We start from the raw sequence: 13289 nt of genomic DNA on the forward strand, positions 1-13289 counted from the left end.
AATATATCTCACTTCATACATTGCGGCCCCTTTCTGTGTATGTATAAACATATATCACTTCATACATTGCGGCCCCTTTCTGTGTATGTATAAACATATCTCACTTCATACATTGCGGCCCCTTTCTGTGTATGTATAAACATATCTCACTTCATACATTACGGCCCCTTTCTGTGCATGTATAAATATATCTCACTTCATACATTGCGGTCCCTTTGGGTGTATGTATATAAAAGTTTTACTTTATTTGGATACCTACTTCCGCCCTTATCCGGGGTTGAACTCACGACCTGCGGAACCAAATTTCCTAGCAGCATGTAACCAGCGCGCTAGACAGCTCGACTATGTAGTCAATTTCAATGGTTACATGCTGCTAAAACGTGAGGAATTTGTTGAATATCAGCATAAGGGTTGCTGTATAAAGTTACGTAAGCTTGGTATGATGTCTGGATGGGTTTCGCAGTAAGCTATTTAGAAAATGTTTTTAATTGTAGCTTTAAGCAATAAGTAGCATTTTTAATAGATATTTTGAACATGTTTAACTGAATATACGTTTTAAAAATGTTTTAATGATGTGTCTAGGGAAATGTTTATAGACAACCTTTTTGGCAAAATAAATAAAATGTTATGAAATGGTTTTGATCTACCCGGGATTGGATCACTGAGAGCCGTCAGGGAGGTTCCAAAAATCCTCAATAACAACCATATTTCATATAGCTAGCCACCGATACTTGGCTGGAATATTGACAAGACGGTATTCAGTCCCGAAGAAAATAGCACTCAAGACATTTAACATCGTCCATTCATCCCCTCTTTTCTAGTCGCTGCGACCCGCCCTCGACCCCCTTGATCGTCAGTGGTTGCTTATGAGAGGGTATGGCGGTCGCCCGCTCGGACAAGTCCGTTTTCTCTGGTTACTCCGGTTTTCTCCCACAGAAATGGTCCCCTAGCGCAAACATCCCTGCATAAAAAAAACCCTATGAAATGAGTTTTCGAGCTTTCGTGGATTATCCTTGGTACAGTATTTCCATGTACTTATTTATTTAACATTTCTATATAGGAAGACCTGATAAGCAATGATCATAAAGATATTGTCAATAAGGAACTCCGGTAAATTTTTATTTGAACTTCAGAGTAGGTGAATAGTTCTCCCCGTGATTCTTTTATAATGTCAGATACACCTGTAGAAAGGCGGTGCTGAGTTTTTGTGACGTTGTATCTGTTCACCTTTCCATGGTGGTAGAGCACTCCATGTGACGACGATGTTTTGTCTCAACCTTCTCTATTTATTTGTATATTTGTAAATGAAATGTTATTGTTGGAAATATTTTCTTGTTGTTGACAGCCTAAGGTATCTCTTTTACAAAATGGTAGAACGGTTCTAGAAAATCAGCAATTTTAAGGGTGATCATGGCATGACTTTCTCCAATGGTCTATTAAGACTCTCAAAATTAAATATTGTGTTTAATGCTTTGTTATTCATCAGGTTGAAATTCATAAGTAACGCTATAAGTACTCAGATCCTAAACATGATGTGCGTGAATCACTCACATTGAATTGCTCTAACGTTTGACATTGAAAGTGCGTCTACTGAAATTATTTATAGATTAATTTTTATTGATAAAAAATATCACAGGGTTTACACTTTTGAAATAACACCTAGAGAAGAACATGAAAATTAGTGTATATGAATTATTACTTCTGTACCATAATCGGTTATTTGTCAGCTGTACAAACGATGTATTTCTATTTGATTTCATTAACGCATGCGTAACAGTCTGGATGTGTGTCGCTCTGTTTCCCTCCTTTTTCTGTTAAGAGCGACAATAAAATACACAGTAAAGACCGCTTTACTAGGGAGTTTACAAGGCTACCCGTAATTATTGCCACTCGAAAACCTGTTTACTTCCTTCGTGGTATCACTGAAAATAAATCCTACTCATAGAAATCGGACACTATTACATACGAAATAATCCCATGAAGGTTTACATAGATGTGTTTATTTTTATGGAGTCGGGATCGTGCTACACAATTGGCCAACATTCAAATTGTGTATCACATCATGAAGCAATTCTGATCAGTTTAATTTGGCTTCTCCATGATGACTGGAACTTTGTAGATTTAGCGATGACAGGGAGCATTTTACAATATGAGTATAAGTGTACTATTTAACATAGTTAAAATATTTTCCACACTTATGTAAACACTTCTGCAGTATAGTGCAGGGTATTTTACCAACCTTTTAAATATTCTGAATTTCTTTAACAATGTAGAAAGAACATATATAACTGGCTTCTCTGATTTTTTGAATTTTTCATTGAATTAAGTGTCCTTTTGTACGATAAGAAAATTGGTTATTTTTCAACTGTCCATACGAAATATTTCTATTTGATTTCATTAACGCATGCGTAACAGCCTGGGATTTGTGTCGCTTATTTCCCTCTCTGTTCTGTTAAGAGTTACACGTTACACTGGCGACAAAATACACAGTAAAGGCCGCTTTACTAGGGAGTTTACAAAGCTACCCATAATTAATGACACTCAGAAACCTGTTTACTTCCTTCGTGATATCACTGAATACATTCTAATTCTATACAAATCGGACAGTATTACATACGAAATAATCCGATGAAGTTGTACATACACTGTAGATGTTGTGTGTATTTTTATCGAGTCGGGATTGTACTACACATTTGGCCGACATTCAAATTGTGTATCACATCGATGAATCAATTCTGATCAATCTAATTTGGCTACTCCATCACCATTTGAACTTTGTAGATTTAGCGATGACACAGGGAGTATTTCACAAAATCGCTGTAAGTGTACTATCTAACTTCTGTAAAATTTTCTCCACACTTATATGACCACTTACATAGTATACTACAGGTATTTTGGTAACGTTTTGAATGTTCTGAATTTTGGTTTGAACTACTTTTTGAATTGTTCATTTAATTAACCGTGCTTTTCGTGTCATACCGTAAATCTGGATATTTTTGCGTGGATTTATTTTTGCGAATTTGAGTAAAAAGCCTATGTATTTATTTTTGTGTTTCGACTTTTTGCGAATTTATGTAAAAACTTATTAAAAACCGTGTGAAACATTTTTGAGAAAAATATTTTCGCGAATACAACTGACTCGCAAAATCGCTAAAGAACATTACACAGCAAAAATTACCAGATTTACGGTACATGAAATATGTAGTTATGGATTTCTGACTAGTTTATTACAGCATGTGTCGAATTCTTGAATACACGCAAATCATATCATCTAAATTTGTAAAAACGCCATGTCGTTGGATGGAATTCCGTTCGACGTATTTCGATCCGATTGTTAAGCAGTTCTTTACATTCTGGTTTCAACTACGGATTGCTCTGTTAGCCTGGTCGGGAAGAAGGACTTGCGGTACATGTAACCGGTCTGCGGGGGATGCTAACACTCCTCTTAGACACATGGTCCCACCTAAGGAGTCCGTTCTTGCTCTTATTTTGTATTCTTTGTGGGATTCATGGGGTTGGTAGCTGTTCGTTGTCTTCATTTCCCAATGATAGAGTCAAACTGTTTGACCGAACAGCCACTTATAAAATCATTATCGTCGAGACTGCTCTGTAACACTTTTAAAGTACCGCCATGTTTATTTCTACGTGCAATACCAAGAGGGCTAATTCCATGCTCAGTATATAAATTGTTATCCGCGCCATTGTTCAGCAAAAGTTTAACAGTGCTGTCATGTCCTTTTCCACAAGCTATAAAGAGAGGACTGACACCTTTATTGGTACAAAGATTGACAATGGCGCCATTATTCATCAAAAGTTGCACCAAGCTGTCATGGCCCTTTCGACAAGCTATATGAAGAGGACTGGCTCCATCATTGGTACATAGATTGATGTCGGTGCCATGGTTTAATAAAAGTTGTGCCGTGCTGTCATGTCCTTCTTGGCAAGCTCTATGAAGGGGGCTGCCTCCTTGATTTTCACATAAATTAATATCGGCTCCATTCTTCAATAAGCATTGTGCCGTGCTGGTATTTCCTTTTCCACAAGCTATATAAAGTGGACTGGCTCCTTTATTAGTACATAAATTGATATTGGCGCCATTGTTCAGTAATTGCTGTACAATGACATCATGTCCAATTTCACAAGCTATATAAAGAGGGCCGGCCCCTTCATTGTCACACAAATTGATATCGGCCCCATTGTTCAATAGAATTTGTATAGTGCTATCATGTCCTTTCCCTGAAGCTATAAACAGAGGACTGGCTCCTTCCTTTTCACATACATTGATGTCGGCGCCATTGTTTAGTAAAAGTTCCACAACACTATCAAGTCCTTCCCGACAAGCTACAAGAAGCGGCGTATCACCTCTTTTGTCACATAAATTGATATCGGCACCATTGTTCAGTAAAAGCTGTGCCGTACTGCCATGTCCTTTTTCACAGGCTATATGAAGAGGACTGGCCCCTTTGTTGGTACATAAATTCATGTCGGCGCCATGATTCATTAAAACTTGTATCGATCTGTCATGTCCTTTTTGACAAGCGATAAAAAGAGAACTGGCTCCTTTCTTTTCACATAAATTAATATCGACGCCATTGTTCAATAAACATTGTACCGTGCTGTCACGTCCTTTCCCACAAGCTATATAAAGAGGACTGACACCTTTCTTGGTGCGTAAATTGATGTCGGTACCTTTGTTCAATAAGAGTTCTGTTGTTCTCTCATGTCCTTCTTGACTAGCTATAAAAAGAGGGCTACCTCCTTCGTTTTCACACAAATCGATATCAGCCCCATTGTTCAATAAGATTTGCACCATGCTAGAATGACCTTTCCCCGAAGCTATATACAGCGAACTGGCCCCTTCCTTTTCACATACATTGATGTCGGCGCCATTGTTTAGTAAAAGTTCCACAACACTATCAAGTCCTTTCCGGCAAGCTACAAGAAGCGGCGTATCACCTTCATTGTCGCATAAATTGATATCGGCGCCATTGTTCAGTAAAAGTTGTGCCGTGCTGCCATGTCCTTTTCTACAAGCTATAAAGAGAGGACTGTATCCTTTATTGGTACATAAATTGATGTCGGCGCCATTGTTCAGAAATTGTTGTACAGTGGTATCATCACCAACTTGACAAGCTTCATGAAGTGGAGTGTAGCCATTCGTTCCTAATGAACTGATATCAGAAGTGTGTTCGCGTAAGCTTCGTATCCTGTTACTATTTTTAGCATCATTCAATCCCAAAGTTTGCTTCAGTATAATTTGACGTTCTTTGTTTTCAGAATCAGTGTCTTTTAGAGTGTTCAGGTTGGTTTTAGCGGCTGAAAAATAATCAGTACATTTACTCATTTGCTGTTCAAAGTATACTTTATCATTTTTACTTTGGTACTTGATGTAAGGAAGACCACACTGTGATACATGAATATACAGGTAATGTTACAGCATACGTTTAAGACTTGATTTGAAATGTTAAACATTTCACATTACACTTTTTGAAGATATTTTGACGAATTCTAAAGATATACAATGCAATTTATGATACATGTACAATACATAAATATAAATCATGCACATTTGGAAGAAAATAAAAAACAAAAACTATGCATTGATTTAATTATCTGTTACAAATTAAAAGTTTTTATGATTGAATAACATGCATGATGTATAACAAAATGAGATTTACTTGAAAAGAATGTAAACATCAAGTTTGCTGTTTTGTGATATTTTGTTACCATAGCAACAATGTAATATGGATTATCTATCAGTATTAATATTTTATCAACTATAACATTGACTTCAGCTGAATCTGTCTGTGAAAGCATTTTTTTTTTTTTTTTTGTCTAAAAAAATATTTATTTTGCATGGATTTCGAATTTGAAAACAAATAGCAATTTTCGTTTCCATGGAAACCAACATGAATTCTCATATTAAACTTGTTAAAAATTAAAATTTAACATCAGTAGCAGTCGGTTATTAAGATTATATACTTTGAATACATAGAAAATTGTATTTTGAATAACATTGAAAAATGCATCTTTACTGTCATATCATGACGAAATGTTTCCATGGAAACACAGCTTAGATGGTAGATTCCCAAACACGTTTCATTGTTATATGATAGTACTATATTTAATGTATGTTGTACAAACATTTATAAATTTCAAGCTGAATGCGGGAATTTTTATCCATCATTCAAATTTGCCTTTAAATTAGCTTTTTCAGAATGTATCAAACAACCCTCTTTTCCAGTCAGAATGAAAATGTAACAGAATTATCCAAACCTTTAACTAAATTTCAAACTAAATAACAAAGATGCTATAAATTATCATTTAATAATGATTATTTAAGAACTCAAACAGCTTAATCCAGCAGAGTTGAATAAAAAATGTAATTTTTCATGTGAAAATTGACTCTTTTGTTACCTGAATGGCATGCACGTGTTACCATGGCAACAGAGTTGCATAGCAACCAAATTATGATGGTTTTACATTACTTATGCCAGATTAAGTCGATGTGCCAAATTTGAAAAAAAAAATCGGTGACAGTGCGTGCCGGACCCCTTATATAAATGTTTAAGTGGTTACAGAGAATGGCTCTTAATGTGTAATGTAGACAGGTATTACGCAGCTTAATATTGTGGTATTAGTTCCAACTAAAATACATTAGTTTATAGAAAAATGAATTATAAGGATATAATGATACAAGAAATCAATCACCTTTATCATCCTTGATTTGGCATTGCTCACCAATCTTCTGGTTTGTTTTGTGTTCCATAAAGCTCTCCATTTCTACCATATAAGAAATAAAAGAATGGTAATTCAAAAAAATTTGAATAAAAGAAAGTGATATTCAGATTGTAGAGGGAGTAGCGTAGTCATGAATGCTTCCTTATTCTCCCTGATAATTGCTTATCTCTTACAAATAGCAAAGTTGAATATATTAAATAGTGATGAATTGCATAATCTCAAAAAGAACACTTCATTAACAAGTCAAACATGGACACCAGGAAACATCAAAGGTGATGTCAGATGTCAAGAACACGAAGACATCCCCTGTTGACCGGTGATGTCAGATGTCTAGATGATGTAGACACCCCCTGTTGACCGGTGATGTCAGATGTCTAGAAGACAGAGACACCCCCTGTTGACCGGTGATGTCAGATGTCTAGATGACCTAGAGAGCCCCTGTTGACCGGTGATGTCAGATGTCTAGAAGACATAGACACCCCCTGTTGACCGGTATCATCCGTTGTGAGTCCCTTATCTTGATATGCAAACAGAGTAATCCGTTATCAAGATTTAAGGGTGTATGATTCTAAACTTTTGATAGAATATTATAAAAGTCTTAAACGCGGGGTTCAAATAACAATATATGAATGTTTGAAGACTTCCACGTACTACATGTATACTTGAAAATATGCAAAACACTTAACTTCCGTCAGATACTGCAATTGACATGTGACAGCTTATTTAGGGACCAGATAGCCCAGAAGGGAACAGTCCAAGGAAGGGGTGAGAAAGGAGCTACGTAAGAGATGATGGGACATGTAAGAAATGAGAGGACGTGTAAGTGATGAGAGGACATGTAAGAAATGAGAGGACGTGTAATAGATGAGAGGACATGTAAGTGATGAGAGGACATGTAATAGATGAGAGGACATGTAATAGATGAGAGGACATGTAAGTGATGAGAGGACATGTAAGTGATGAGAGGACATGTAATAGATGAGAGGACATGTAATAGATGAGAGAACATGTAAGTGATGAGAGGACATGTATGTGATGAGAGGACATGTAAGTGATGAGAGGACATGTAATAGATGAGAGGACATGTAATAGATGAGAGGACATGTAAGTGATGAGAGGACATGTAATAGATGAGAGGACATGTAATAGATGAGAGGACATGTAATAGATGAGAGGACATGTAAAAGATGAGAGGACATGTAATAGATGAGAGGACGTGTAAGTGATGAGAGGACGTGTAAGAAATGAGAGGACGTGTAATAGATGAGAGGACATGTAAGTGATGAGAGGACATGTAATAGATGAGAGGACATGTAATAGATGAGAGGACATGTAAGTGATGAGAGGACATGTAAGTGATGAGAGGACATGTAATAGATGAGAGGACATGTAATAGATGAGAGAACATGTAAGTGATGAGAGGACATGTATGTGATGAGAGGACATGTAAGTGATGAGAGGACATGTAATATATGAGAGGACATGTAATAGATGAGAGGACATGTAAGTGATGAGAGGACATGTAATAGATGAGAGGACATGTAATAGATGAGAGGACATGTAATAGATGAGAGGACATGTAAAAGATGAGAGGACATGTAATAGATGAGAGGACATGTAAGTGATGAGAGGACATGTAAGTGATGAGAGGACATGTAATAGATGAGAGGACATGTAAGTGATGAGAGGACATGTAATAGATGAGAGGACATGTAATAGATGAGAGGACATGTAATAGATGAGAGGACATGTAATAGATGAGAGGACATGTAATAGATGAGAGGACATGTAAGTGATGAGAGGACATGTAAGTGATGTGGGACACTTTGAACAGACATGGTATTGGGAAATACATTAAGAAGGGTAGACACACGAAATGAATTGAAACATTTGTTGCAAGGTCTTCTAGTGCGTCTCAACGGTCCACCAGACCACGTAATAAGTGAATTAACGGTCCACCAGACCACGTAATAAGTGAATTAAAGACGCCATTAATAGACAGTGGTAGAAATCCGTATACATTTCACTTGTGGGTTAAATATTCAATTCATTCAATTACAAAAAAAAGTGACATTACTTCTGATAATATTACACGATGGAAGGGCTACGTAGAAAGTAAGAGAGTGGTAAATTAGTGGCGGGAATGTGACGTCATTAGAAATACGTCGAGATATTACAGATTAGTCTGTTCTAGGTTTTAAGGTAGTTAGGTAATGATCACATGCACTACGTCACTGACACGTGCAACAAATAAGTCAACTGATAATGATACAGGTCACATGTATTGGGGTGCTATATGTCACCTTTGACATCTTCATTCTCCCTGGTTCTTTTCCGTGCTGCTTTGATCTTAAAATAAACTAATGCTGTTAAACACAGAAGAACTGCGACGGGAAGAATTATTGCTAAAACTATAACCCATGATTCTATGTTCGTATCCATGGCGACCGTGTCCGTAGCTGTCGTTTTGTAACATCACTGCTGTTAGATGAAAATTGTCTGAAAAATTGAAATAAAACAAGAAACTTCACTAAATGCGTTCTGTTGTTATATTCTGTGAGTTGTGATAACAAATGATCAGTATCTTACATCTTAATATTGAAACTGCCAACTAAAAATTACGAAACGATCTATTGTCATCCACCTTTGTTGACATTTTAATTGGACAACCAAAAAGTAATTGCCAATTTCATGGATACGAAAATTTCGAATTTATTTTGATCCGATGTTTGAAAAATAAAATTTTATATTGACCTCGAAGGAACGTGGAGGTGAATGTATGTTTCCTCTTGTTGGATATGAGAATTATCCACTCCCCGTGATAACATGCATTATTATATGCCCATCAATGTATCGTTTTTTAATACTGTGGATTTCACAGAGTGTGATCCAGTTTCCCGCTTCGCGTCTCGTGTGATCTGATGATCCGCGCCTGTCAACTCGACGTGATCCGACTCTTCGGATCAAGTTACTGTAGTAATAACAGTGTTTTCCCTAAGAACCGGCCGCCGGCCAAATTGACCGTTTCAAACGATTTTCTGGCCGGTTCAAATGTAAAAAATCAAAAAATAATATGTTGTCAATTTCAGTGATGTTGATTTACACGATCGATCTTTGCAAAGAATGTATGCGGTAGCAATTGGTTGGCTATAACTATCTTTCATATTTCTTCCTTGTTTATGTTTTTATCGAGAGCTTTTTGAAACGGCGATTTTGATTGGACGATATTTTAAACTCTCACCTTGCGCGTGAGAAGCACATGGCAGTGAAAAATAATGAAGCGTCGAACGAATACATTACATGATTTCTTCCAGTCAAAACATCGCAAAGGTGTGTATTTAACACCACTGTGACTAACTTGTCTGAGGTAAAAATGTTCAACCCTTTGGTATATATTTAAAAATGTAGGTTAAAAAGTGGCATATGAACAAGGGTCATTTTGCCCCCTGAAATGCCTCAGAATGCAGGATTTTGCGTATAATTTCCCAAAATTTCCATACCCACCCCCCCCCCCCTGGCCTGTTACAATTCTAAATGGGCCTGTTCAAATGAAATGAATGGAAAACACTGAATAATATATATTTATTATATACCCATCAATGTATCGTTCTTTGATACTGTGGATTTCACAGTATGTGATCCGGTTTTCCGGATCACACACTGTAATTTTCTGATTCCGTATCAGTATCCTCTGAAACTGATGCCGTCACAATGCATCAGCGCAACGTTATTTGTGGAAAATATTTACCTCGTCACAAACAGAACTGCGTACACAAAACATAATTGTATGGTATGTCTGTGTTTTTGATAATTTGGATTACATTTAATATGTCTTACGGCGTGACTGTGTTTAAGGGCCAAGCAAAAAATATTAGCATTAGTATATAGATCCATAACAGGACAAAAATATCCCGAAATATTAGCATCTAACGTGTGAGGACAGAGCTCAATCAAAGTATTCTAACGTTATACATTTTTGATCCGCCTATTCATTGAACGCGGGAAACGCTATGCAACTGATGTAAACAATGTAAAACTTATACGGTACCAATTTTGATGCAGCAGATGTGCATTTCGACAAATAATGTCTCTTCAGTGATGCTGAACCGAAATGTTTGAAATCCGAAATAACAATGAAGGTTTAGAGCTATTATAGCCAAAAACAGCGTACCAAAAAAGTGGAGTCAAATTCGTCTAAGGATAAGAGCTATGCATGTGGGAGATAATCCTTAATTTTGAAATGAATTTCTAAATTTTATAACAGCAATTAAATATACATCCGTATTTTCAAGCTAGTAACGAAGTACTTAGCTACTGGGCTGTAGAGACCACAATGCATTGTGACGTCATATTCAGCGTCGGTGTAAGCATATACACAAACATAGGGACAAAAAAATTCAAGTTCCATAGGTATGGTTTAATTTTTCATTAGTTTTCTACATTTCCTTTTAAACATGTATATACGTGTTACCTATAGGGAGAGCTCTTTATTATCTTATAAATGTGGATTTAAAATGCATAAGGGGGTATATAATAAATTATCATTACTACAGTAACTTGATCCGATGAGTTAGATCACGTCTCGTTGACAGGAGCAGATCATCAGATCAAACTCGATGCTTCGCGTCTCGTGTTCAAGACTGATCTGATGATCCGCTCCTGTCAACTCGACGTAATCCGCCTCTTCGGATCAAGTTACTGTAGTAATAATATATATTAATCTACGATTTACATTCTGATATCAATAAGAACGACAAGACGCTACAGTCGATGGATTCTCTGTCGATGTCCGTACTTAGCTAGGTTCCAGTCTTGCAGTGAAGTACAAAGGTAACATATTTGGGAATAATTTTCAAAAATCTTCACGTAAAATTAATACTGATACGTCTGTTGGTATTGCGCTGTAGAATTGATTTCTCACATAGAAGGTATATCAAAGCACTCAGCATGAAAACCACGATCGATCGAGGAACTATGTTCTCTGTCGTTATATACCTCCATCCAGAACTTCATGTTGTATCTACATTATCACAGCCAGGATCAGTATTCCCGGGACTTACTAGTGTAACAAATTAATATCGGGTGGAAGAGAGGTTGTTTTCTAGCGATATGATGAATTCAAAGAAGAGAAAACAGAATGCAACTTACCCAGTGACCATGAAATATCCATAGCAATATTACGCGACTTCAGGATCAACACACTACGGCTGGCTGTATTCTGTAGTTATCTCCCTTTATCAGGGACAATGCATTCTTATTACTGTATTCCAATCAATCTGTGTTAATGTGGCCCTGTATTGACAGACTCGTTTTTTACAATCTGTGTTAATATGGCCCTGTATTGACAGACTCGTTTTTTACAATCTGTGTTAATGTGGCCCTGTATTGACAGACTCGTTTTTTACAATCTGTGTTAATATGGCCCTGTATTGACAGATTCGTGTTTTAAATTCCAATAAGTCCAATACTGGTAGATTGTATGACATTTAAAGTTTTAAAAATATCGATTACAGTCCTCCCCTTAGCATTCTAAAAATAAAAATATCTATTACAGTCCTGCTCTTGGTATTCTAAATATAAAACTGATTGCATATATTCCCGTTTTCATAGTTTTCGGTGTGAAAGAACTTTATTACAGTTACAAAATAACTAAAGATTTAAATAAATCACACCCAAAGCATAGGTGGATCCAAGAATTTCTGCAGGGGGGGGGGGGGGTGTCTAGCACTTGAATTTTAGGTACTTTTCACAACCTCCACCCCTACTCCATTTACACCCGCATTTTTGTGTACATATTAGGGAGATCTTGAGACAGTTTAATTTAATTTATCATTTTCCCTATGAAATGATGAACTTTTAATTTTGTAAATATAAAGAGGACAAAACAGGATTTAATATCAACACTTCTTAACAGCAAGGGAATCTCACCAGCTGTTAAAATTACTTCAAAATATCTTAGCGATAATACATGACGAGTGTCGTAGACATTACCACTTCCACCAGCGCCATCAATACATGTATTTAATAACTGCCAAACATCTCTAGCGCTATCAATACATGTATTTAATAACTGCCAAACATCTCTAGCGCCATCAATACATGTATTTAATAACTGCCAAACATCTCTAGCGCCATCAATACATGTATTTAATAACTGTCAAACATCTCTAGCGCCATCAATACATGTATTTAGTAACTGTCAAACATCTCTAGCGCCATCAATACATGTATTTAATAACTGTCAAACATCTCTAGCGCCATCAATACATGTATTCAATAACTGCCAAACATCTCTAGCGCCATCAATACATGTATTTAATAACTGCCAAACATCTCTAGCGCCATCAATACATGTATTTAATAACTGCCAAACACCAGCGCCATCAATACATGTATTTAATAACTGCCAAACATCTCTAGCGCCATCAATACATGTATTTAATAACTGTCAAACATCTCTAGCGCCATCAATACATGTATTTAATAACTGTGAAACACCAGCGCCATCAATACATGTATTTAATAACTGCCAAACATCTCTAGCGCCA

At 36.5% G+C, this 13289-nt stretch overlaps 1 protein-coding gene across 2 annotated transcripts; it reads right to left on the reverse strand.

The window, feature by feature from the left end:
* Nucleotides 1-3208: 3208 nt before the first annotated feature.
* On the reverse strand, nt 3209-11960 carry LOC125666238 (ankyrin repeat domain-containing protein 50-like). 2 transcript variants are annotated; one of them, XM_056151602.1, is made up of 4 exons: nt 11890-11960; nt 9045-9240; nt 6712-6783; nt 3209-5316 (listed from the first exon to the last, which is right to left on the reverse strand). In XM_056151602.1, exons 2-4 carry the CDS (start codon nt 9181-9183, stop codon nt 3536-3538), a joined length of 1992 nt encoding a protein of 663 aa, XP_056007577.1. In that variant the 5' UTR covers nt 9184-9240; nt 11890-11960; the 3' UTR covers nt 3209-3535. The 2 variants fall into 2 exon arrangements, with proteins under 2 accessions (XP_056007577.1, XP_056007578.1); XM_056151603.1 differs by lacking the exon at nt 11890-11960 and adding an exon at nt 11663-11791.
* Between the last annotated feature and the right edge of the window lie 1329 nt (nt 11961-13289).

Source organism: Ostrea edulis, chromosome 10 (assembly GCF_947568905.1).
Source record: "Ostrea edulis chromosome 10, xbOstEdul1.1, whole genome shotgun sequence".
Taxonomy (NCBI): Eukaryota; Metazoa; Mollusca; class Bivalvia; order Ostreida; family Ostreidae; genus Ostrea; species Ostrea edulis.